Source organism: Botrytis porri (assembly GCF_014898465.1).
Source record: "Botrytis porri strain MUCL 3234 chromosome Unknown BPOR_005, whole genome shotgun sequence".
In the NCBI taxonomy this organism is placed as follows: domain Eukaryota; kingdom Fungi; phylum Ascomycota; class Leotiomycetes; order Helotiales; family Sclerotiniaceae; genus Botrytis; species Botrytis porri.
In genome coordinates this window covers 478,145-503,647 of record NW_024066079.1, presented here as the reverse complement: position 1 = coordinate 503,647, position 25,503 = coordinate 478,145, and the positions used below count along the sequence as shown (strand labels likewise).

General features: G+C 40.4%; 11 protein-coding genes across 11 annotated transcripts; 7 read left to right on the top strand and 4 right to left on the bottom strand.

The window, feature by feature from the left end:
* Positions 1-3,200: 3,200 nt before the first annotated feature.
* On the top strand, positions 3,201-4,265 carry EAF01_003910 (uncharacterized protein; the record flags this gene model as incomplete). Its single annotated transcript, XM_038912164.1, has 2 exons — positions 3,201-3,578; positions 3,630-4,265. 2 exons carry the CDS (start codon positions 3,201-3,203, stop codon positions 4,263-4,265), a joined length of 1,014 nt encoding a protein of 337 aa, XP_038771848.1.
* Positions 4,266-4,573: 308 nt separating this feature from the next.
* EAF01_003909 (uncharacterized protein) lies at positions 4,574-5,435 on the top strand (the record flags this gene model as incomplete). The annotated part of the gene is made up of 3 exons (XM_038912163.1): positions 4,574-4,630; positions 4,682-4,941; positions 4,991-5,435. The coding sequence occupies 3 exons, from the start codon at positions 4,574-4,576 to the stop codon at positions 5,433-5,435; spliced, it is 762 nt and encodes a 253-aa protein (XP_038771847.1).
* A 2,809-nt stretch (positions 5,436-8,244) lies between these two features.
* EAF01_003908 (uncharacterized protein) lies at positions 8,245-8,709 on the bottom strand (the record flags this gene model as incomplete). Its single annotated transcript, XM_038912162.1, has 1 exon — positions 8,245-8,709. The coding sequence occupies one exon, from the start codon at positions 8,707-8,709 to the stop codon at positions 8,245-8,247; it is 465 nt and encodes a 154-aa protein (XP_038771846.1).
* A 933-nt stretch (positions 8,710-9,642) lies between these two features.
* Positions 9,643-10,257, bottom strand: EAF01_003907 (uncharacterized protein; the record flags this gene model as incomplete). Its single annotated transcript, XM_038912161.1, is given in 2 exon segments — positions 9,643-9,960; positions 9,976-10,257. 2 exon segments carry the CDS (start codon positions 10,255-10,257, stop codon positions 9,643-9,645), a joined length of 600 nt encoding a protein of 199 aa, XP_038771845.1.
* Positions 10,258-10,919: 662 nt separating this feature from the next.
* Positions 10,920-13,469, bottom strand: EAF01_003906 (uncharacterized protein; the record flags this gene model as incomplete). The annotated part of the gene is made up of 1 exon (XM_038912160.1): positions 10,920-13,469. The coding sequence occupies one exon, from the start codon at positions 13,467-13,469 to the stop codon at positions 10,920-10,922; it is 2,550 nt and encodes an 849-aa protein (XP_038771844.1).
* A 769-nt stretch (positions 13,470-14,238) lies between these two features.
* EAF01_003905 (uncharacterized protein) lies at positions 14,239-16,774 on the bottom strand (the record flags this gene model as incomplete). The annotated part of the gene is made up of 3 exons (XM_038912159.1): positions 14,239-15,078; positions 15,130-16,583; positions 16,672-16,774. The coding sequence occupies 3 exons, from the start codon at positions 16,772-16,774 to the stop codon at positions 14,239-14,241; spliced, it is 2,397 nt and encodes a 798-aa protein (XP_038771843.1).
* Positions 16,775-17,689: 915 nt separating this feature from the next.
* EAF01_003904 (uncharacterized protein) lies at positions 17,690-17,992 on the top strand (the record flags this gene model as incomplete). The annotated part of the gene is made up of 1 exon (XM_038912158.1): positions 17,690-17,992. One exon carries the CDS (start codon positions 17,690-17,692, stop codon positions 17,990-17,992), a length of 303 nt encoding a protein of 100 aa, XP_038771842.1.
* A 288-nt stretch (positions 17,993-18,280) lies between these two features.
* On the top strand, positions 18,281-18,731 carry EAF01_003903 (uncharacterized protein; the record flags this gene model as incomplete). Its single annotated transcript, XM_038912157.1, has 2 exons — positions 18,281-18,359; positions 18,520-18,731. 2 exons carry the CDS (start codon positions 18,281-18,283, stop codon positions 18,729-18,731), a joined length of 291 nt encoding a protein of 96 aa, XP_038771841.1.
* Positions 18,732-19,249: 518 nt separating this feature from the next.
* Positions 19,250-19,688, top strand: EAF01_003902 (uncharacterized protein; the record flags this gene model as incomplete). The annotated part of the gene is made up of 2 exons (XM_038912156.1): positions 19,250-19,258; positions 19,353-19,688. The coding sequence occupies 2 exons, from the start codon at positions 19,250-19,252 to the stop codon at positions 19,686-19,688; spliced, it is 345 nt and encodes a 114-aa protein (XP_038771840.1).
* Positions 19,689-21,071: 1,383 nt separating this feature from the next.
* EAF01_003901 (uncharacterized protein) lies at positions 21,072-22,848 on the top strand (the record flags this gene model as incomplete). The annotated part of the gene is made up of 2 exons (XM_038912155.1): positions 21,072-21,739; positions 21,792-22,848. 2 exons carry the CDS (start codon positions 21,072-21,074, stop codon positions 22,846-22,848), a joined length of 1,725 nt encoding a protein of 574 aa, XP_038771839.1.
* Positions 22,849-23,985: 1,137 nt separating this feature from the next.
* On the top strand, positions 23,986-24,927 carry EAF01_003900 (uncharacterized protein; the record flags this gene model as incomplete). Its single annotated transcript, XM_038912154.1, has 2 exons — positions 23,986-24,422; positions 24,486-24,927. The coding sequence occupies 2 exons, from the start codon at positions 23,986-23,988 to the stop codon at positions 24,925-24,927; spliced, it is 879 nt and encodes a 292-aa protein (XP_038771838.1).
* Between the last annotated feature and the right edge of the window lie 576 nt (positions 24,928-25,503).

Below are 25,503 nucleotides of genomic sequence, written 5' to 3'. Positions count from 1 at the left end.
GAGTAGGTGTGTATAGGTTGCACATATAAGTGGTGGGGGCAGCATCAAGGGGAGATAGAGTAGGGTTTCATGGCACGCATGTTCCCATTTACTGCGAGTAATGATCAGTTAGAAGCAATACTTACACAATTCTGTATATCTCTAAGCGGCCACGAACAATTTTATTATGTAACGGTTGAGAAAGTGACAGCGAGAATTTTCAGGTGAAAAGGGCAGGAAGCTTCGATCTCGAGGTTGCATTGAAATTTGATGGTAATGAGATATACGCTTTCCTGTGGGCGTGATGGTAAGATGCCTATAATCCATGCAGTGTTGCTTGAACGCAAGTTAGATTCAAGATGACTGAGGGTATAAGTGTTTGAGTAGAGGTGAATGGTAGCGAAGATGATAGCAATTAAGTTCGGAGGGGGGTAGTGATTTCGTTACTTGAGGAACGAGGTGCAAACACGTGTACCACGATTACGGAAGATCTGGCGACGACAATAGAAGAAGGGTTTGGAAAAGAATGGAAAAGAAGTGCTGATCATCGCTGATATGAGCGATTAAGAACAACTTCTGTATGTCGTTGATACATACATATATTGTGACACTACCTACTAATCACCTAGGTATCATCTTCGAAAAGAGAAGTCTCAAATATACAGAAAGACCGGCTAGACTCACTAAACTCTCCTGGCAGGGACATTTTGGATCATGCAAGCAAACGCTTCGAGATTCATATCCAGCATTTCACCATTGGACTGGCCCTGATGGCGAAGCACCTCGGTGAAATGCTCGTTGCCGGTCTCAATATCATGCCCTGAGTGATCTCGTGATAATATCGCCACGTGATCACTTCCTAATTCCAGGCATCATATTCATATTCGATTGAAATGAAAGATTGACATTAGAGGAATCATTTAACCTAAGTAATTAATATCAGATAAATTGTTCATTGATATTCACTTCTTCCTATTTAAGAAATTATAGAATGAAGATAAAGGTCTAGTTCCTAAGGTCTGTCTAAACTAATTCGAATATAATTAGCTTTAATTATTCAATATTAGATAACATGGTTTATTATTGAATAGCCTATATCATCAAGTAGCCCACTTTCATCTCAATTTACACCTATCTCTTTCAATATATATTTTATTAACAACCTATAATAAATTCAAATAATTAAAAAGCTTATATACTTCTTATTATTAAAACTATTTATAAAAATAAAAAATTAAGTATTTCAAAGGTTATTATATTTTATAATATTCTTTATACAACTTTTCAATATAAAATGAAAGGTTTATTTCTTTATATAAAAACTTGAATAAATTATTATAAAATTATAGAATTAGAAGAAAAAATAATTATTTAATATATATTTAATATAAATTTAAAAGGATTTTCATTTAAATTAAAAAATATAGAAAATATAATGAATGATATTCTCAAATTGAAGGGTGTAAAATGTATTGAAAAGTTTTAAATGTATTGAGTTGTAAAGTGTCAAATCAAATTAAAGATATATTTTAATTATATTTATAATTTTCAAAAAGCTCTTTATAAAAATCTTAAGCTTTTTGAAGAATAGTTTCGACTAGTTGTGAATATATAAGCGAAATATAATATTTTGAATAAAGATTTTTATAATTTCGATAAAACAGACTTTATAATGGGGATTATATGTGTAGCAATGATAATAATTAGTATTGAACGAAATAATAAAAGTAAGACAATATAGTTAAGTAATCAAAAATGGGTTATAGTAATAATATATGAAAATGAAAAGGATGAAATTATTCCCTTATTTTTAGTAGTTTAAGAACAAATTCATTTTTTTAATTGGTATATTGAAATAAATCTTCTTATAGAATGAGCTATTAAACTTATATTTAATGGGTGAATGTATAATAATACGGGTTTAGAATGGTTGAAATACTTTAATAAATATATTAAGAATTGAAGAAAGGGTAAATATCGAATATTAGTATTGGATAAACATGAAAACCATAAATCAATAGCTTTTCAAATATACTATAAAGAGAATAATATTATATATTTATATTTACTATTGTATTCAAGTCATTTAATTTAATTATTTGATATTAACTGTTTTAGTAATTTAAAATATTTATATAATAATCAAATTGATGAATTTATCAAGGTATATATTAATTATATTTCAAAGATTAAATTCTTTATAGCTTTGAAAGCTATATATAAGGAATCAATCACCTTTCAGAATATGAAATCAAGATTTCGAGGAATAAATTTAATCCTATTTAATCCTAAAGCTATACTCTCGAAATTAGATATTCAAATTCGTATACCTACCCTTCTCTTTTTTAATCTAAATCAATAAATCTTTCAAATCCCTTGTAATCTAATAGAAGCTCTTTTTTAATCAATATTAATTAAATCTTAAATAACTTGTTATTAATTAAGCTCTCCTATATTTATATTCGAAATTGTACTAATTTTAACTAAAAGTATAGAGAGATTAGTTCATAAGAACACACTTTTAAATATAAAGAATTGTATACTTTAAACAATAAATAAGGTATTAAGTAAACATCGATATATATAAAAAACTTAATTATATTAAAAAGGAGTGTTTATTAAACAAAAGGCTTTTAATATATTATTTCAATAAAAAATTGATATTCAGATTTGATATAATAAGTATCAAAAAGAGGGGAATTTTAATAAGAAAGTATTTTTTAATTGATATTATAATAAATATAGAAAGATAGAATATAATATAAGAATCTATTAAAATAATATAATAAATTCTAGATTATTAGATTCTTAATAGTTTTAATTAATTGATTCAATTATTATTGAATAATATGAATTTGAAAGTATAAATTGAAATAAAAGTGGGCCACTTAATGATATAGGCTATTCAATGATAAACCACGTTATATCTAGATTTTATATTAATAATATTAAATCTTGAACAATCTTGAACAATCTTGACTAATCTTATAATGTTTTCTCTGGTTCTTTCTTAGACAGAATAGGTAGAGCGTTCTAGGATTAAATAATTATCAATCAGACATTTCATCTCGTTTGAACACATAATCTGAGCAATGAGATATAAATTCTGACGACCATTCTCATATTAAACATCAAACACATTCATTGGATTCATTATCTCTACACACACCTACAACCATCAAAACGAGAAAAAGCAAAGAGATTGTCGAAAACTTTTCACCATGCCAGATTATCCAGGTCTCGGCCTTCCCCTACACTATGATCCACAGAGAGTCTCCGACAACACAAGTCATTATCCGATTGGTGCCCATCAAGGCTGTTGGGGTGCAAATTCGAAACTAATTCATGTCCGAGAGCTTGCCATGATGAGCATTATGGAACGTCTCACGGATAAGGAAGAGTGGCATAAGAAAATCTTCAACGAGTACATTGTGTCCAAGTGGCGTGCAGAAGCTCTAGACATCCCAGACGAACAATTTTGGATGATGGCAATTCGTGATAAGCAACAAACTCGGAACTACGACGGCATGATTCACTTGAGTCATGATAACCTTGACAGAAAAATAGAGGATATCATGGACACCAGTACTTTTGATTGTGTAAGTGCCTCTCCGCATAATGGCTTTTGCTACTAATCTGATGTTGAAAAGTGTATCGAAGAACTTCGAAGTAAGGCCAAATATTATGAAAAAACCAGTGTCATTCCAACTCTTGACGCCTGTGCATCTGTTGCCAAATCCGATCATTTGGTCTCTACTGAGCTCCATGGATCTCTGCGCGAGGCGTTTGATACGCTTAAGAGGGATCAATATTCATCACTTGACTGGCATCCCAACTCGAGTGACATGGTTCAAGATCTCGTACATCCTTCAATGTACCCTTTAATCTACGGTCGTAGTCGAGTCATGAAGGATGAAGTCGTTGGAGTCAATGACGCCATCGAGAAATGGGCAGGAAAAGGTGAAATCATCCCGTTGGGAGGGGCAAGCTACGAGCAAACAAGTGCCACTAAGGGATATCAAAGTTGGGGCGCAGGACAAAAGCATTACTGGTCAAACAAGTATCAATGGTTGCCTGCAAATTTAGCCTTCCAAGAAAATGGAACAGTCAAATTTACCAGTTACATCAACAACATTCATCCAACCAAGTACCCTGAGATTTACCGCACAATTGAAAAGTTAGTCGAGACCACTCTTCCCTTATGGAATCAATGTCTTGCTATTGATATCGACTACGATAAAAAAATATGGTGCGGGAAGACTAGAGCCTCGGTTCCCATACCCTGATGACCAGGAGTAGGTGTCTCCCCCAATCATTTCGGGATAAGTATCTTAAGTCTGACTAGATTCCAGCGGCGAAAATACGGAGCTATGGAATTCTCCGAGCCCTGAGCAAGTAGTTGACCAAGATAAATTCGATTTTGACACTGGTGATGAAGATGAAATTGAAAATAGAAGAGAGAGAAGCTGAAGAAAAATGGACCGAGACGGGCGAACCCGTCATTCCAGAGCCTTTCTTCTAAGATGTTGACTATTCAATCAAGCTTCGCCTTGAACACCAGTTTCAAGAGTCAGGTCTCCAAATCATCATTAAGATGGCATCCATTGAACTTACTCCGGAAAAGCCTGAATTTCCGGCGGGCAATTGGCATGTGAGTGAAAAACTCTTATCCGAAAAGAGTCTAACGCTAACAAAACTCAAGATTGAGGGACACATGAATGAGCACATTGCCGGTACTGCGCTCTACTATCTTGGTAGTGAGAATATCACTTCGAATGACCTTTCATTCCGTATGCAGACACCGGAGGAAAATGACGATGACCTCGGAGCTAGGCAAGATTCCTATTGTTGGCTAGAGCAGGTCTTTGGAACAAGTCTGAAACAAGGGAATTCTCCGTGTCTTCAAAATTATGATAGTGTGGAAACACGTCAGGGAAGACTACTTGCTTTTCCTAACGTCTTGTAAGTTAATCACTCGATTCTTTGTTCGTTGGGTGCTAACGCATAAAAGTCAACACAAAGTTTCATCTTTTCGCTTAGAAGATCCGACCAAACCAGGCTGTCGACGATTCATCGCCCTATGGCTCGTAGACCCAACCTTACGTATCATTTCCACCGCCAACGTTCCACCGCAACGATTGGATTGGTGGGTCGAATCCGTGTTTGGAAATACCCCCGAGGCTCGCAGAGTAGCTATTTCGAAGCTTCCTGCGGAGTTAGTAATCCTGTTGAATGAGAATGGCTTAAATGCGGATACTTCGACAAAAGATATGAAACTCTCACCGGAGTTGATGGAAATGGTGCGAGAGCACTTTAGAACCGGTGGTGATCCATTACTTATGGGGGTTGAAGAGGCCAAGGAGCATAGGCTCAAACTAATGGAGGAACGTGGCGCGTTTGTGAGAACGGCTGGAGAGGAATGGCATAATTCGGGTTATAATTTCTGTGAGCATTGATTTGATCGTTGATTTCGCGTCAGGTCTATTTGAAAGAAATGATTATGGTTCAGTCGCCATGCGCATTTCATGGCTTAACAATCAGGTGTCGAGAGACAAATAGAAGTTATGGATGGGGCCGGAACAAAACCTATGGTTCTTTGATTGGGGGTACGGGACCCTCAGTTACGTCTGAAGGTTTGGCAGGTCGTTGAAATTATTCCCAACTTCTTAATGGTATGAGTGTCCATTCTGAAGGGTACCTATTTGATTTCCCGTTAATGACAAAAATTCATATGCTCAAATCCTCTCAGTTTCGGGGCTTGAACGAGTAATGCTTGATATGAGTGTCCGCTTTCATCTTCCACTATATTAACAACTTCTCGATACGTTGATTGTCAAAATCTCCCGGTTATTGTGGGAAATTGTGCTATTGTCATTCTAGACTCTGCTATTACTCCTTAGAAAGAGGAGACGCCTGGTGAAAATAGTTTTCATATATTTTTATCCTCCGCCTTCTTTCGCTGGAGCAATGCAATAACATGGTGACGATAAAATGCGGAATTCCTAGGTAACTTGTGTCACAAAACACAGTTGGTGGACTTTGCGTGTATTATGGCAATAACGGAGTAAATGATGAGGTTTCTTTCATGTTTTGTAAGATAGTCGAGATTGACAAAGTGAAAGGAGAAGAGCGGAATGAATTGAGGGGAGCAGCATCAAAGATTCTTCCGATGGCTCATGGCTTTCCATAATTAGAGACTCTTGACTGCTCAAAGATCTGATGGGATCAAATTCAGTGGTCTCAACAATAGTCGAAAATGATGTAATACCTCACTTTTTTAGACTCGAGTGGTATAAATTCAACACCCTCTCCCTCCTTTCCTCTCCTCCTCAGGTACTGCGTTTAGAAGCCCCTAAGCAGGTGATCAGGAGATCTTGAACCCGAAAACTTGATCTTACTGATTTTTTGAGGAATGTCCTAGCATATATTTGTGAAATAATATATTCGTAAATTTTTGAAGGCATGTTGGATTGATTTTGGGTGGGATATTGATAGCGGGAGATATACGGTGACGATGCGAATACTTTCCTAAACAGTGATGAGGAGACGGATATGGAGACAGTTAACGACAGGTATACATGACAGCAAGAACTCCATAAGCTCTACTATCTTCAGCATTCCTTGCTGTAGACATTGATGAACCATGAGTGTTGTATGGAATACTCAATGCACCACAATTCTCATTTCAATATCAAATATCAATTTACATGCTCCCTTGGAACAACTCCAAATTATTTTGCTTTGGTATTGTGAAAAAGTTTCGATGAGATAGGTGTTTATGTACTTCATTTACGGAATCAGTGACAAAAAATAGGTCACGGTTTGATCTTGAATCAAGAAACGCTCAATAGTCAGGTTCTAGACCAATTTTCACTAGGGTGAATCTTCGAGAGAAGGCAGAGAGCACATATACCTGAAGCCTTCTACAGTGTGCCATAAATCCTTCGGTGACTACCTATGTACTACTATCATTCGATATCGTACTTCTAATCGAGGCATTCCCTCAGAGCGATTCATTTGAAATACCAACGAGAACTACATGCCGAGAAAAATGTCGCTTTGAAGATTTTTGAGCAGCAATACATTTCGTGACAACGAGAACAGTATCGACATCCAACTTGAGCGGCGGGTGTGGTGTACAACGAGAACTATTAGATAATGAGATAAAGGCTTGATGTAAAGATAATATGTCAGTCTTGCAGGCTGTATAACAAACCGAACTCCTATGTGCAATGCTCCCTGTAGGAAAATGGTATCATTCAAAGGTTGTGGATACAGCGAGCAATACCTGGAAAGAGTGACCAGACTTTATACTCAGAATATAAAGCACTTAATTAGAGCCGGTTAGGAGAGGTAGCAGTTTCTTTTGAGAAGTAATCATCATCTTCACGTCGACTCAACTCCGGGGGGTTTCGGATTTTCGTTCCTTTTGCTCAGTTGCGAGAAATCGACTAGTTAGTTCGTTCGAAAAGGCTAGGATGCGAAATTTGTGAAAGAGATGGCTTCGTATTGATACAAATTCGGCTTTGATATGGCACGCCGGATGAGGTCAAACTTATCAGCTGGTAATGAGGATCAAAATGACGAAGCCAAACCGATTGCTATGATATCACTAAAATTGACAGTGAAAGTATGAACACGAACACGAACACGAACACCAAGCATCGGGTTGATTTCATAAGATATTCACTGCTCACTGGTTTATTCTCGATGTATAAAGGAGACCTTTGCTCTTCTTCTTTTTTGCTCCTCTGTAATCTGGAAACACCTGTGTTATAGTGCCTCACATGTTGGGGACGATCTGAGAGAGTGTGTATTGTTTATTCGAAGTGAGTTAGGGAGAATTATTTCGTACATTTGAGCTCCGAGTTCTATGAATTAATCGAAATTGATGGTAAAGTCACGGTCGCCAATGAAACCAAAGAAAAATTTCCGTCGACCCTTTTAACGCCATTGAAGATTTGGAATTGCTGTCACTGGGCCAAAAAGAATCGCATTTTGGCAGTAGAGTTTTTGATTCGTTTTTATTGGAAACGCTCACTATCAAATATTGATTGGTGTTTATTATCATTCTAGGGAACTAGTAGTAATCTCATACAATTGCAACGTGCAAAGCGGAGCTATTAGAGACTGAGTGGAAGTCGACCACCAACGGTAGAAAAGAGGCGAGATTGGAGACGCATGTAAATTCATCGCTCGCTGGTGTAGTTATTGTAAAGATAACTTAGTGTCAATCTAGCGAAATGTATTCCTATCAATCCTAAATCATCTAACCTCAAACATCTGTGAGGTCACTTCCTCACGCTCCAAAGCCTTTCCAATCTCCCCGTTCATAAGACCATGTGCATAACATTGACCAACCACAATCCAAAAATCACCACATGGTCTCAAAACAAAAGGCACCGGTGACCCATGCAAAATATACAGTTTATCACATTTCTCTACCTGTTGGTGGCCCCACCCAATATATCCGTCTGAAGTGATAAAGAGTCTTCGGTTTCTAGTCACTTCTTCAAGATACTTGTCAAACATTCTACTTTCACGAAGCATAGACATTTCCTCTAGCTCTGTTGGTGTTGGTCTACCCATATCTTCATTGTATTCGGAAACATGTTCGTCGTGGAACCTTTCGAGGGTATCTGATTTGGACAAAATCTTATTCATCAATAAGGTGCGACAATATGTTTCCATTAAAGTACCCCCTGCCTTGTAAAATTCTTGGTGCTTCATTGATGCTCTCGCTTGACGTGGAATCAAGATAGAAGTTTGCAATCATCTGTGTCTATGGTTCCCTCGCTCCAACCACCTAAAGTTTTATCGCTGATTGGTCCCCGATTATTTGGCCATGAAAAATTCGCACTGCAAATTCTTGGTCTTCCAGGAATCCCACACATCCATAATCGTACCTGATTTGTCGAATGCAGATGTTACTTGGTGATCGCATCGAAATTGGCGTATCATAATATCTTTCCACTGACTTAGAATTCCGAAATGCGAGTACGTATCTGCGTCCATGACTTGACCGCATCTGTCGATGTCACTTATTAACACGCCTTTGACGTTCAGAACACGATTGTTGTCATGAAATTCAAAAATAAAGTCAGATCGGTTGCAACTTTATAATAATATACACCGTTGTCGTATATTGCAAGCGGTCTGACCCCAAAAGAATGCTTTGCTATGATGTCCAAATCTGTGGCCCAGGATGTTGATTCATTGCTGGAGCTATCTTTTTATCCGCTAAACTTCCAGATAATTAAAATTGCCCTTGCTAAGTAGGTTCTTCGAAACTTGCGTGTAGACCTCAGTCTTCGATAATGTGTAATCTGGTATGATATTGTAGCTATCTGCAAGTCCAAGCAGACCATAGATTCCGTCGCGGGGATCTGTGACTGCAATTTGAGGACCAATTATCTCCAAAACTTCACTGAGTAGAAGTGACTTATTCGTGGCAACGTTGAATCTAGAATGAACAAGTCCTTTGATACCATACGAATACTCATACAACCAGTGATTTTCGCCACTTGACACAGCATAATGCGTCCCACAAGAAGAAACATAATGAATGGCAAAAATTAAATCATCAAATAAGATTGAATGTGAACCACAATGAACGATGGGATTCTTCGCCAGAGCAACTTCTTGGATAATCCATAACCTGCTTCAGTAAAGATTCTTCGATAGTGTCCAGAACTCGTTTTGCAATGCATCTCGCCATTTATCTTTGTTCTCCAAATCTAGGTGAGGCCATTTTGTTTCACCACGTTCGACGCTTTGAAACCGACTAGCAAGTAACCTCAAGGCATCAAATTGATTCGAAGTGCTAGAAGAAGCATCCTCAGTCTCCACATCAAGATGTTCATCACCCCACATTTCTCTAGTTGGAAGCTCCGGTGCACCGAGCCATATTATCAGATCTCTAGCGTCCTTATAGATGCGACGCATCTGCTGTACCTGCATACCCCGCTCGGGAATATCTCCCTAGTTGATACAGACCGCGTCGACCCAGAAAACGCGAGGGATTTTGGAATCCCGAAGATATCTCAGCGCACTTTCTAAATTCGTGGTCGCTGTGAATAGATGAACATCTACTTTAATCGGAGCACGAATTGATGGATCTCCCCATGTGTAGGAAAGTGCTTGGTATGTAGGATTCTCATTAAGTAGATGTGGAGATAGAGTACAGTGAATAGGTTCGTTGAAGGTGCCCGGCTCTATTCCGAGAACTCTGGTTCCACCATCTTTTAGCGGATGGTATAGTTGTCTTGTACATGACATTCTGTTGTGTGCTTCTGGGGGTGAGCGGTCTCTACAGAGATACCTTTGCAAGAAACCTTAATATGTGGTTTTGGCACTTTGACTTATTCAATTCAGAACCGAGAATGCGAGCTAGAATAAGCTGCGGTAATACTAGTATGTCAAATGTCTGCCTTGAAGATTTTCTAGCAGAAATATCAAATGAGACTCAAAAGGATCTGCAAGCCTGAGGTATACCAGTGCACTCGCACCTTTGAAACTCGTGAATCTTCGAGTAAAGTCCCTCCGCTCCCATCTATGCAAACTCTTGCATCCGACTGCCCCTCATTAATCTTACACGTGCACTTACGCCACAAAAAGACAGCGTTTAGCGGCTCGTCTCCCTATTTTATCTGAGTATGCATGGCCGATCTCACGGTAGAATTAAGGCTTGAAACGTTTGTGTTTCTGAAAGATATCGAATTTTGAGCTTTAATACTTATTCTTGATAGTGTATACATGAATAAGTTGTTGAATACTCAATGAGATAGAATGGTACGAATGATCAACATAACTGGTCAGTTTGGTCCACGAAACTACTCATTTTCGATCCCAATCCACTGCACCGCCGCGATTACTGCCCTAATACTCCCTCTGTAGCACGTCCATCTGATTCTCTCGCAAATATCTTCTTCTGTACCTATTCACGCGAGCACCACCTCCTTCCACCTCGGACCCTCTCTCTGCCACCCCTCAACGCTCACCCATCCTACCGCAACCCTCATCGCTAACCCCTCCTCTTCATCCCACACAATCCACATAACACATTTCATTCTCCTACTCTCCCTCTTCTCCACCATCTGCATAAAGTCTTTCGAAAACGTACCTCTCGAACTATGCCCATTCATCCACATCAAATTCTGTACTGACGAGCTCCCAAAATCGATTTCAAACAGGGAAATAAGTTCTATTTGTAGAGTTGTACTTGTCGAGTCTGAGGGAATGTGTGACTCGAGAAAAGTATTCAAAGTGGCGGAATCGATTTTTAATTCTCCGATCATTTCAGTCTTCGCAAGAGAAGAGACGGCGAAGAATCTCAAGTCTTTGTGTCTCGCAAGTGGCGGTTGTGAGATTTCATTCATATCAATTTGACATGTAATAGAATACGTTTGGAACAACAAAATACTTGGACCGATGAAGTTACTTGACATAATTTTCCGGGAGCTCGCGTCCGGGTCGCCCTCTACATCAAGTAGAGCCTTAAACTTCTGCTTGGGAGATTTTGATCCTAGTGTGGGTGAATAAGAATGCGTACACCATGAACTCATACTTTGATGTGTTTGTGATGGCGAGGTGTGTACTTTGATTGTGGGGACGACCTGTTTGTATCTTTTCGCTTGTCTTATTCTTACTTCACCATCTGCGCCGGAAATTGGCTTATAAGCTTCATAGACCGCCCACCTCACCTCCCCTTTTACCCCACACTTCTCCGGACTTCCAAGGAGTGGATATTCAATATGTCCCTTCCAACCTGCCCACGACCAAGTCGGAAATTGAAAGTTCCCAGAGCTCAAATCTTGACATCCTCTGCGCGTGAGGATCCCCTCCGGTTGCCAAGCCAGAGCGAACTCAAAACAGATAGCCGGTATTCCACATACTGAGCCCCCTAGACCTTTCAAAAGAAGACCTGTGTAAAACCCCCGACAAGCATTTAGACAATCGCTTTCTTGGGTAAATTGTCTTGTAGACATTTTCGACACCATTTCCATGTAATTTTCGAATGGATCCAGTTTATTCCGAAAATCGAAGCCCGTTTTGAGACTCTCATCATAGAATATGTTTTCAATCTCATCCGTATCTCCATTCTCATTGACAGCCCGAGTCAACAGTGGAAAATCTTCACTCCAACTCCCTTCCTCACACGAATAATAAGTTCTTTCCGTTGTGAAACAAAGAATTCGTTTTGAAAATACTAATTCCTGAAATGTCCACCCGCGGGTAAACCATGTTGAAAACTCTATCACTTCACGGAGTTCCATTGAGTCAACTGTGAATCTGATGTTGTTTATCAAGTGCGTTTCTGCGTCTGTGAATATTGGAACGAGATCCAGTAATCCAAAATTTGCACCATCGCCTGTGGCTGCTACGATGGTCATTTCCGCTTGTGCATAGATAGTATGCATTCGATCAATCTCATGCATTTTGCTTTCGAAATCATCTTGCACTATACAAAGGGCGTCGACCCACAGGTACCGTACTTCAAAGCGTCGAGTAATTTCAATTGCATCTAAAATCGTTTGCGGTATTCTTTGGGCTCCAAGAGAACCTGGTGTGGAGAACTCATTCTCATTTTTCTTCTCGAGAAGAAGAAATGGTGGATGCCCCCATACATAACTCAAAATGAAATACTTTGGAACCTCATGGATCCCCAATTTCACAATCTTCATATCCACGATATCGATCAATCGACTTGGTCCAAAGCCTAAACAAAGGGCTCCGGTCATTTGTGTTGCTCGGCATTTCTCATGATTTTGTAAACAAGAATTTAAACAGTCTGAGAACATGCCAAGATCTCTTTCACTACTCATTTCACCACTCGGCAAAGGGATCCAGGGTCTTTTTACACCGGTGAATATAGCTTCGTGATCAGCGGCGAGCATTGGAAGCTGGGTAGGCTCATCATTGATATCTTCCACTGTATTTTCAGGCCACCAGATCGATAACATTCCATCACTTATAATAGTACTAAGAGAAAGTTGAAGGGATTCGAAGAACGGATCAATGATCCACTCTACCCCATCCCCACTTCCGGCGAGCTCCTCCGTAAAAGCCAATTCAAGGAGCCCAGTCAGAGGCAAACTATGAAGATCTATCCCCCTCGATCCTGCATTCATATAAATCTCTCTTCGTTTCTTCCGCAAAAATTGTCTTGCAAGTAAAGAACAAAAAGAGCAATTTTGCTCAGCGAATATTTCATTCAAACTACCCAGATGTAGATTATCAGAAGCATCTCTGGCGCTCACGTCGAACTCGAATTTTTGAGCTGTATCATCATTATAACATACGCCTTTCAGTCGCTCGTCTACTGTAACGCAATGATTGCAGAGCGCACTACCACCACCGCCTGAGGAATTTGAAGAGTAATTGTTAAGAGATCGCTTCGAAATGGCGTTTTCGAGATGTCGCAAGGCAAGTTTATAGGTCTCGATACTTGGGTTTGGATTGCCGTTAGGAATGGAAAGTGTCAATTCCATCGCACTTTGACCCCTCTCAATAGGCTCCAGACTCGGGGAAGTAAGGACATGCTATATGATCAAGATCTAAGTTCGAGCAATTGAAACATAGCGGGCTTTAGGAATTTTAGATCTCGAGGCAATCATGAGAAGCGAAAATGCCGAATGAAAAATATATTTGAGGTGTTGTTTTGGAACAGGCTTCTCAGCTGACATGATTTGAAAAGTTGCATCACCACAGCATATATTATTAGCCAATAAACAATCGGTAATGAATGCTAAATCCGATGCTTACATATATCTTGGCATTTTACACAATAAGTAGAAGCATCGATTTATACAAATAGAAGAATACTAATCAATGAACGGAAAAAATGGTTCACGGTTGAAAGAAATGATTGTTACCTTGGACTTCCAAGCGTAGTAATGGAGATACAGAATGAAAGATTAATTGGGAAGACGAATAGATGAAGACCCTCAATTTCCTTATGGCATAGTACATTTTCTATTCACTATCTATCTGTACCCAAATAGCATACATCGCTCCAACTCCGATATGACAATCGCTCGTCAAATCTAATACATCCCAAATTCTTTGTTATGTCTAAGTTTCAAATATATAGGTATCGTAGCTCGTTATGTGTGAATCTCGCTCGTTCACATGGTGAAACTCCCACACACATTGATCTTCAGAAGCAGCTCCCGTCCCCCACTCCCATCCTCACCCTCACCTGCTTGGAGTCAAATTGTACAATCATCCCTGAGCTTCTGGTCACCCCATATACTATTTCTAACATTCCAAAAGCTTAATCCTCTCTGCCAACCCCTCAGGTAGTTCCTCTTTCTTCATAATGCCCAATCCAACTACATCTCCCCAGAAGAAAAGGGCTCTACTTTGCGCATACCCTAGATAGTCGAATTCATCTTCTTCCTCCTCGACCTGTTCTTCTATCTTAATTTCCCTCTCATCTTCCATTTTCATCTTCATATCCTCAGGATTCGCATGTTCAAGAATCCCATCCTGAGGCCCGTCAATTTCATCCGGCGTCACAACAAACGGCGGCGCATCATCCAACTCGGGAACTTTAGCTTGTACGATTCCCCATGCAACCCATTGCGCACTATTGGCCAACCTCCACATCCGAATCTCTTTCAACATCTCCTCGACTTGTTTTTCTGTCTCTTGCTCTCTTCTTGCTTCTTCTTCTGCATATAGACTTTTACTGCTAGGTGGGGTATCCTTCTCGCCACCTGGTGTTCGACTATCCAACATGAATTCTTTGATACTGCCTGGTGGTGCATCTTTGCCTTCCATCTTTGGAGTCAAGTTGGCGTGAGGATTGAAATGTGGACGATGGTTGAGATATGCTCTGACGAATCTCTTCTGCTCTTCGACTGTTGGATAGTTCCTAGTATCACAAGTCCAAGTCATTGGAGCAGGCGCGTGGTAATTGTAACACCATTCTGTAAAATGATTGGCAAATTCTAAGCCAGGGGTATTTGCACTTGCGTATTCGAAATCGATGACTACCAGCTGTTTGTGGTGATTCATTGGAAGGAGGAGAGGGGAGGGGGCTGATCCATTGACAGGTGGCTCGGGTACCAAGCGTAGAATATTGCCATATTGCGTCTAGAAAACGGGATTAGTTCGGAACCGTAAAGAATCAAGTGAAGAACATACATCATTATGGGCAAATACCAATCTACGACTTAGCCCTTCTTTTCCTCCATAACTCTCCTCTAACCATTGTCTGTATTTTTCAACAGCAGTTCTGAAAACAGGCCATTCGACACCACAAACTAATCCTCTATCTCTCCAACCTTCGCCTCTGATACTTTTACTAGAATCTCCTTCCAGAATCTGTTTGTCAAGATATGTGATAATCTTCTCACATCTATCAACCCATTTATCCCAATTTCTGAACACAAATGGACCATCATCTCTTTCTTCTTGAAGCAATTCAACACCATCGTGCAATTCTCTCATACGTTTCGCAATTTTCTTGCTAGTTTCAGGGATTCTGAGATCTTGAGCTGTCAGAGTCTGAGCATTGAAGAATTCTTCAAATCGACCATTTCTGAAAGTTCCCAGCATTCTAGGTCCAATCTTCTTTCTGGCCAATCTTCTCAAGATACTCAATTCCGCTTCTCTATCAATCAAATGCTCAACTTGAGGACCGTATATTCGAAGCAATAACTTTGGGGGAGGTTTTTGACTCTTGGTTGAAATGTTCGTACTGCTCGCAGAAGGTGGTAAATTTGCAGGTGGAGTAACAACATAAACTGCGTTTGTGAGAGCACCACTTAATCTTTCCACTTCAATCTCATGACCTTGATCCAATGGCACTCTTCTCCATCCTTTCAATCTGAGTGTGTGCGCCAATCTCACAATTTCATTCTTAAATTGGATCCATGCCTTTCTTTCCTTTTCCACACGTTTCGCATTGCTTAATGTGGTTGTTTCCATGGAAGATCCAGCGCCACCACTATATGCAAGGGTTTTTGAATTATCAAGAATCACATCACAAGATGGAACCACAATATCTCCTTCATTATATTCGGTATCAGATGATGGAGAAGGTTTCAATGAAGGACGAACGAGGGACCGTTTTCTCGATTGTCGCTTGGGGGAACTAAGGTGCGGGAGTTGATTGTGGCCAAAATCTAGCATGTTATCCTCCAGGATCCTTTGCAATTTTTCTAAAGAAAGAGCGCTTGAAGTGGAACTATCAGACATTGTTCTTGTTTTTGACGTTGTTTCTCTATTGGGCAAATTCTCAGCCTGAGCCTCGTTCTCTCTGGATTCCCTTTTGCTTGCTTTTCGGGAAGTTCTCTTCGCCTTCTCTGAGTGAAGCCATTCTGCAACTTGAGAAAGAAGTTTATCGCGGTGATGATGATGCTTTGATTCATCATTGGATTTTGAGACTTCTGGGGAAGGAACATCTCGACTTGGTTCTTCTAGGCTGTTCTGACTTCGGAGAGATAGTTTGGAGGAACTGGCAGAAGGCATGTTTGGTCGGCCTGTCATTCTTTTTGCAACACCGGCACTGAAATGTTTTATTCTTGAAGATTCGTCGGTAGGAGGAAGTTCGAATTCTTGTATGTCTTCTGGTTCTGGCTCCGCAATTGAGACGACTGAGAAGTTAAAAAGATAAGAGGTTAGCGAAAGGCTAGGGTCAATGAAAGTATTGAATAATTGTGAGAAATAATTGCAATTGCTAACCTTTAGTTGGTCCACTCTTGGGGCTATGAATGTCATCTGTATCTGCTCTCAATGCTGGTCTGCGAGGCACCGTCGGACTATTGACATCTGGGGGTGAATTCATCTTGCTGGATGATGATGCTGATACGAGTAATTATTATGAAATCAATGGAATATTCGATTTGTGTAAGGGAGGATTATTTGAAGTTTGGCGCTTTGAATCGCTCGTCGATCAATATCTCCAAATCCCAAGCTCTCGCTTTTCTCTCTCACATGTATTGTGGGATAAAGCACTACCCCACCTTCGAGGAGCTGAATGCCACTTTTATTAGCTATTGTGGATGTGGATCGCAGAAGATTCTTGATTGTCTCCTAGCCGTATTAGTCTTCTCTTGCTTCTTCTTTACGAACCTTGGAAGTAGATGTGATGTGGGTTGGTGGATGCAAAGAAATAGATAGAAGTAAGTGAATTGTGCGAATTATTAGAGGATCGGGTCTGAGTGCTAGGAAATTCAATCTACGAAGTGTCGAGGGAGTATAAGCACCACTCGCAGTTAGTAACATAAAAGATAGGTCAACAATGGAAAGGATCAAATCCGTCACTCAAAACAGGTATCCAGGGAATTGGCAGATACATACGATGTTTGTTTTCAAGGGTCCTATCCCCCGCCACCACATGTGATACTCAATTAACCAATGAAATATCAAGCGCAACAAAATAAACTGGGTATGCACGTGCACGTGCGTTCGATCTCTCTTTCATGCGTCATTCTTACATGCATTTGCATCTGTTTCGTCCCCTTTTATATCACAATCAAAAAACATACAACATATACAGCATGTTGGAATGGAGCAGATAGATAAACCTCCCGATGCATCAATCCTTGTGGTATTGTTGAAATATGACGGGAAAATGCGCTCCTAATACTTGCCAACGTGAGCGTTTATCGTAGATGGAAAACCCATCTAAAGAAAATGCCATGTGGCTCAGAAATGTTCATCAGAAAGATAATCCTACCGAGTACTCGGCAACCTTGCCATGGTCTGGGATGGCGTATCACCAACCTTTTGGCTGGAAATAGTCGCTATTTGTGTTTCAATAATCATCTGCTCCCCGAAAGCATTTTGGTATTCGCAGGGTTTCACACCAAGCAAGTCATCCGTCGTCTCTACAGAACACTACAATACATCCCCACGTTTCAAAATCGTCCTCCCAGCTCTCTCCAGGTCTATTCATGATATGAGCATTATACGCAAAACGACCAAGAACGGATTTAAAGTTGCAGGCAGAATACCAAGTACAACAGAACAATCAGCGATAATGGTGAAAAGTCAACCGTGACACCAAAGAATGTACGTGCTGCTGTTCGAAGAGACGAGTATCCCACAGGCGCAAGACTGGCTCTTATTCTCGACTCGCTATGCTTGGCAATCTTCTTGATGTTGTTGGCGATAGAATGCAAAGCCAGGCACTGAATTTCACGTCAAGTATCGAAGTTGTTGGTTGAAATGCCTTGATCTATTACGATAGAATTCCTTTGCGCTCTAGATATTACACTGGGTATATTAACATTCCTATATTCGCGGAACGCCACATCACAAGCTATAGGTACCCAACATGATAATTTTCATGGCACCTGGGTCGTCGGATAGTATTGAAGTGGCTTTCTCCTCGCCTTGTCCAACTTTCAGTCCGCCTGGGGCGAGGCGTACAAATGTTTTCTGTTGAAATGAACATACCTTGGTATCAATTGTTATTTTTAAGTGCGGCAGTTTCATTTGCGGTATGCTCCCCTCTCCGTACACTTTATGACATCCAGGTCCTTAACGACCAGATTTGACAAATGGAGCGTTAAGTATCGTGTTTAGGTGTTCCTCGAGACACTACCATATTTATCGCTCGTCATCCACGGGCTGGTCTAGCAGTTGGCGATTTTATTCCCGGCTCATTCACCGTAATTGTATCTATTGCAATTCCTGAGAGAGGAGCTGCATATACTGGACTTGCTGGTTCTGCGTGGGGTGTTGCTAGTGTGATTGGCCTTTTGGTAGAAGGCCAACACATATCACATGTATTGTGACGATGGTGTATGTTAGATATTTCTGAATTTCAAAAGGCCAAGGAATAACCGATCTTGTCTAGGCTTAGTTATAAATCTTTCTTTTGGTGGAGCCTCGGTGGTAATAAATGCACTTGTCTTTATTGCTCCCGATACAGCAAAAGCAGTGAAAGCAACATTTCGCGAAAAGACCCCCAATACGAATATGATCGAATTTATCGCGATCATCTGTTCCGTCATATAATATCTACTTACTCTTCAGAAAACCAAAATTACATACCCCTGGTAGTCACCCGTGGTAAATGGACTTCTCGTGGCTCGATCCTTCTCTTCATTATCTTCATGATTGTCCGGATCTGGCTGGGGGGACGTGCGATGTTAGGCAATGGTTTGTTGAAAGACAGGACGGTTTGCGGTGGCATTGCTTTCATGCTCTTAGTAGTGCTCTGAGCCCTATCACCGCCGCTCTCTTTTACACCCAAGGCATCGGTACCCACAGCTCGAAGTAGATCTAATATCAACCTCTTGCGGGCGTAGCTATGGCTTTGGTATTCAAGTGTCCACAATTGCAGTGCAGGCATTGACGTCTTCAAATGAAATATTATCCGGCAATAGCAATGATTCTTTTCTCATGGACCCCAGGAAGACCTTGCCGCTGAACCTGCTTTTGCTGAAATTCTGATCAAAAGCGTCACAGTCTATGATTCAATGGTGTCACCAATGAAGGTTGTCTCAACTGGTGCCAGGGAATGGAGAAATGTTTTCACTGCTGAACAATTACCAGCCATTTTCAAGTCTTACATGGACGGTTCGAAGAAGGCCTGTATTATTGCGAGTGCAATGGTAGGTATGATTTTCCTTGTGGTATTTGGTGATAAACGCCACTACTTGAAGAAATGCAACGCCTCTAAGGCTGCAAAAGATAAAGAAAGAAGTGTGAATCGGCATGAAGAATTTGGGGACACAAATGAGATATAGAAGTGACTGGTATCATTAGCAGTATTGCGCTGCTTTAAATGCACACCGATAACATTCTTTGTTCAAGTTCAAAATTGATCCCCGACTTTTGAACGTAGGGTAGGTTAGGACTTCGTTGAAGCTTCGGCATTCCGTTATACCGAAGTTGATCCATATTTGTCCACTTTAGCAAACGAAGATTAGTATCTTTGACTTCAACGAACTGAACAATTTTCGGGTTATAACTGCCGCGTGTTTTATTTGCTCGTTTTTTTTTTCGTGATACTTGATTTGAAAGCCCTCGCATGCTGGGCTTCATTCTCCAAGAATCTGCCGAGAACTAGCGACTGCTGGGCTGAAGTTCTTATCATTTCCTTGGAGCTCTCAAACAAAATTGAGATAGTCACGTTGTAGGCATCTACAAGGCATTTCTCGGGACAAAATCCTCATTAAGCAAAGTTGCCAAGATCACACGGAAAAATAATTCTACATTCATGGTACGAAGGTACCACCACATACTCACATAATCCACTCCTTATACGCATAAGCAAGGAATAAATTAATTATTGAAGGATTTCTTGATTGTAAGATCCTTCTGTGTTGATGCGGGGAACCTTGTACTTGTATTTGGCCTCGGTTGATGACCGTTTTGGTAAACATTGCTTGGCGATTTCTGTATTACACGACCTGAATGAGATCAAAGGCCATTAAATTTATTTTGGTCCTCAGACATGTGAAATATACAATGTAGGGCTCGCATAAGTTCGTACTTACGCTCTATTCGGACTTTGATGGATGGGATTTGAGTTATTAGAACGGTATGTCAATTTAGCCTCACCCCGCATCCCCACACTTCCATACCTTTCAATCACACTTGCTCCCGTAATGGGAATATATTCGGTCGTACACGCATATAGGTACCAGGGGTTCATTTTCATAACAGGAAATGATCTCTCACACGACCTCAGGACCCGACTAATCCAAGACCACTATTAAACTTTCCCATCCACTCTAAAGTTCAATTTTAGAACATTGACCAATCTATTTCGGATTTGGCCAGCTTATCTCTTTGGCGCCGGCAAATGCAAAAAGGTTGTGTGCCATCAAGTAAGGCACCATTCTTATGGCCATTCGGCGATGGATTCGAGATGTCAAGCTATGAGAGATCAAGTTAAAAGAAAAGAAAGTGGTCAGGTGGATGATCCTGTAGTCACTGACCGAGGAAGCACATGTTGAAGAGATAAAAAATTTACTAGATTTCCTTCTGAAAATGAGAAATAATGGAACTCTGATGTTTGTTATAATTCGAGGGAGGATCGCAGTGGTGGCCTTCCATTCTCGGTTGTCTTCACTCATTATCCTATTTTCTTTCCGGTAGAGCCATATTCCAATTCATCAATCATCATGAAGCTCTCGCTGGTATCAATTTATGCTCTTATGTCAACCGCATTTGCTCTTCCAGTCGAAAATGTCGAGCGGGATGTACCAATTGAAGAAAGAGCTGCAGCTCCAACAGTAACAATTGCATCACCAGCAGCTACAATCATTGGAGGTGCTGGCGTAACTGTCGAAACCTTTGCTGGTATTCCATTTGCCAAACCTCCCATTGGTGCACTTCGACTTAAACCACCTCAACCCATCACCTCTGCGTTGGGCACAGTCAAAGCAACAGCCCAAGCAGCTTCTTGTCCTCAATTCTTCTTTAGTACTACTATTAACGATGCAATTCCTACATCAGCACTAGGCCTTCTCCTTAATACACCAGTCTTCCAAGAAGTTCTCAATGCTGGAGAAGATTGTCTGTATCTGAATATTCAAAGACCAGTTGGTACAACCGCTTCATCTCAATTACCAGTCTTGTTTTGGATTTTTGGAGGAGGATTCGAATTGGGAGGAACAGGGATGTACGATGGATCTTCATGGGTAGCCGAAAGTATTGCGGAGGGCAAACCGATTATTTTCGTCCAAGTGGCATATAGGGTCGGTGGATTTGGATTTTTGCCTGGAGCGGAGATTTTGGCGGATGGTAGTGCGAATTTGGGATTGTTGGATCAGAGATTGGGATTGCAATGGTATGTTGTTCTGTTGAAGAGTCTTAGATTCATACTAACGAAGACTCTAAAGGGTGGCTGATAATATTGCTTCATTCGGTGGTGATCCATCTAAGGTAACTATCTGGGGAGAATCAGCTGGTGCAATCTCAGTCTTTGATCAAATGGCTTTATATGGAGGTGACAACACATACAAGGGCAAATCATTATTCCGCGGAGCAATTATGAATTCAGGAAGTATCGTCCCAGCAGACCCAGTCGATTGTCCAAAGGGACAAATCATCTACGATAATGTCGTAGCCTCAGCAGGATGTTCAGCTGCAGCCGATACTCTAACTTGCTTACGAGGCGTGCCCTATTCCACACTTCTCAATGCTACAAACTCTGTTCCTGGCCTCCTTAGTTACTCGTCTATCGCACTATCATATCTTCCTCGTCCAGACGGTACCGCTCTCACCAAATCCCCCGACCTTCTCCTCGCGTCAGGAAACTGGGCAAAGGTCCCTTTTATAATTGGCGACCAAGAGGATGAAGGAACAATCTTTGCTCTTTTCCAGAGTAACATCTCCACAACCGCTCAACTTACAACCTATTTCTCCGATTTCTTTTTCCATAACGCACCTACCTCCGTTATCACCGGGCTTCTCAACACATACCCCAATGACTTGATTTCTGGTTCCCCTTTCCGAACCTTCCTGTTGAACAATTGGTATCCCCAATTCAAACGTCTAGCCGCCATCCTCGGAGATCTCACGTTCACTCTCACTCGTCGTGTATTTCTTCAAACCGCACTGAAAGTCGCACCAACTGTTCCCTCCTGGTCTTATCTCTCATCCTATGATTACGGAACCCCTGTTCTCGGCACCTTCCACGGCTCAGATATTTTACAGGTCTACAACGGTATCAACCCAAATTATGCGGCTAGTGCTAGTAAAGCATATTATTTGAGTTTTGTAAATACTTTGAACCCAAACAATGGGACGAGTAGTGCATATGCGAATTGGCCGCAATATAGCAATGGAGCAAAGTTGCTAAATTTGTATGCGACTTTCGGGGGATTCATAAGTGATAATTTCAGGAGTACGAGCTTTGATTATATAGTGGCTAATTTGCCGAGCTTTTATATTTGAGCGGGTGATGAATGGATTGATGAGGAGGAATTAGTAAAGGATTTTTGGGCGAGGTTGGAGTTTGAGGGGAAGAAATGAGAGAGATATGAGTGACGAATAAGAAAAGCAGAGTTCGATTTTGTTTAATAATATTAAACCATCTAACTCCATATAATGTTAGAATGTTTTTTCGGGGTCGTGGAATCTTATAGAAAGTGAACTATTCGTTGCAAAACCACTCACCGAATATGCAAGGAGAAATGCTCTAAGGGAATACAAGTGAAGCTTAAGAATAATAAGGCACCAATGAGTTACGTTGTCAGCTAGAAAGTAGTTGTTCTTGATTTCACCAATCATTAAGCTCAGTCACTTATACTTTGTATCGTGCGAAATGAGAAGCTCTAGATCTTATATATAATCACGGATTAACCTTTAAATAAACCGAAATTCCTACATGTGAGATCACGTACATCGTCTGTTAAGGATCAGAGCTAAGGGGCGTTGGTACTACCATGACGTAACTCGCTTGTGAAAAACAGAGAAAGCTTTGCCCTTGAATTTCGTCTTGGATTTTGTAGCATGAGTTTGAAAGATTGAAGTGACTTTTGGCACAGCAAAATGGGACGATTACGTTTGAATATTAGGGTTCGTAGCAGAAATGCAGTATTCTCGTCCCGAAAATGATCACCACATACATTTCACGTGATAGCTAAGCGTATAGCATATACTCATTTATTGATCAAGTTTGCCTTGCGACACTCTTACAATTTCCTTCTCAAAAAAAAGTTCGAACTTTGTCAGATCCCATCATGACTATCGTAACACTCCTCACTCATCCTCTTCCCCTCTTCTTTGCTAACATTCTTCTCGCCAACCTGACCGCAGTCCATACCACAACTCGCAGTGAACGCCTTCTAGCTTTCGCGCTGAGCGTATTCCTCTCTTACATCGCACTGTCAAACTGGAATGAACATGTCAATACAACAGGCTGGGCCGGTCGCTTTCTAGCCAGTGGTTCTTTTAATATGCCCAATGTTATATTCGATCGGTTTATTATTCGAAACTGGCAATATGGAAAAGACGACTTGAGACGCAAGAGCATCGGAGGAGAAAATGAAAGGGAAAGAGAAGAAACAAACAAAATCGAAATGGGGATAAATGGTAGTCGGAAATACTAGATATATCGGCACTTCGCTGGAGGTTTCCAATGTCCCGTTTTTCAATGCAAAGGATACTATTCTTGGCCCGACTAGATGGAGATTTTGTTTACATCATACTACTGTAATCGTCGCCCTGTATTTTTTGAATACGGCTGCTATTGATGGACAACTAAATGTAAATCAGAAATGGATGAGCGATGAAAATATTCCATGGTTTGGAAAAATGTTTGGTGACGGTATCCACAATCTTCGAGACCAGATTATCACCAGAGTCACCATCAGTATTCTTTACTGGGTGTGCCAGTTTTGTTATCTTCAGTTTTTCTTCTCGGTCGCTGCGTTATTGGATGTTGGACTTGGTGGTGGAGAGGTAAGGCAGTGGAGACCTTTCTTTGGGGAAGCCAGACATGCTTACACGATTAGAGGATTCTGGGCGTAAGTTTTCTGATTTGTTTGATGAAGTTCCAATACTGAGAAAACAAACTAACATTCATGCAGCAAATCCTGGCACCAAAATATCCAACTCACCATCAAAGGTCCCGCCGAGTTTATCACTCACACCATCCTCCATATTCCTCGATCAACCCTCATCGCTCGCTACCTCAAGATATTCCTTACATTTGCAGTCTCAGGCGCAACACATGTAGCCGCAGATTATGGAAGTGGTATCTGCCCAGCACAATCCGGTGCAATGTCATTTTTCTGTGCACAGTCCCTAGGTATCATGATTGAAGATGAGGTTCAGGAAATTTGGAGACTTATGGGCGGAAAGAAGAATACTTTGTTGGGGAAGATAATTGGTTTTATTTGGGTATTGGTGTTCATTTGTTGGTCTAGTCCCGTTTGGGTTTTTCAATTTGCAAGAACTATGCGGAGGGAAGATATGTTGCTGACGTTTGGAGCCTTGAAGCCGTTGTTGGTGGGTCTTAAATTCTGGTGATGGGTTAAAGTATTAGGTGGTAGATACACCTAAGTTAGAATTAAGAATGGCATCTATAGTGGCCAGTGAGGCATATAATTCGTGGATTGCCATTGAGAAGATCATAAATTGATCGTCAAGAACAATTAGAGAGATGTTTAGAACTTCACCTCAAGAAATAACAAAAATGGGCAGGATACTGTCAATTTACGTATCGCAGTTTTGGGCTCATGACACGCCACGATTGGATGGAATGATTATCAAGGATAAGATCAGATGTTTTATAATAACATGATATAATAGAATGATATTTCCGAACTTTCTATGCCTCTTTCACTGTCATTGGCGTACTCATTGTCTATACTTCATTTCTACTTGTTGATCTCGTCTACCGATTCTGTCAACAACGGTCACTAAGGTTTTCAAGCTTTGTTATTATACTATAAATATTAAATATATTAATAAATAGGAATTCAGTTTGTTTTTAATCTATACATAAATAAATTCAAATAAGAATTCGAATTCAAATTTAATAAAGGATTTAAGATAGAAATATAATAAAAAGATTAGTTAGTAATTTTTAATAGATTCTAATTA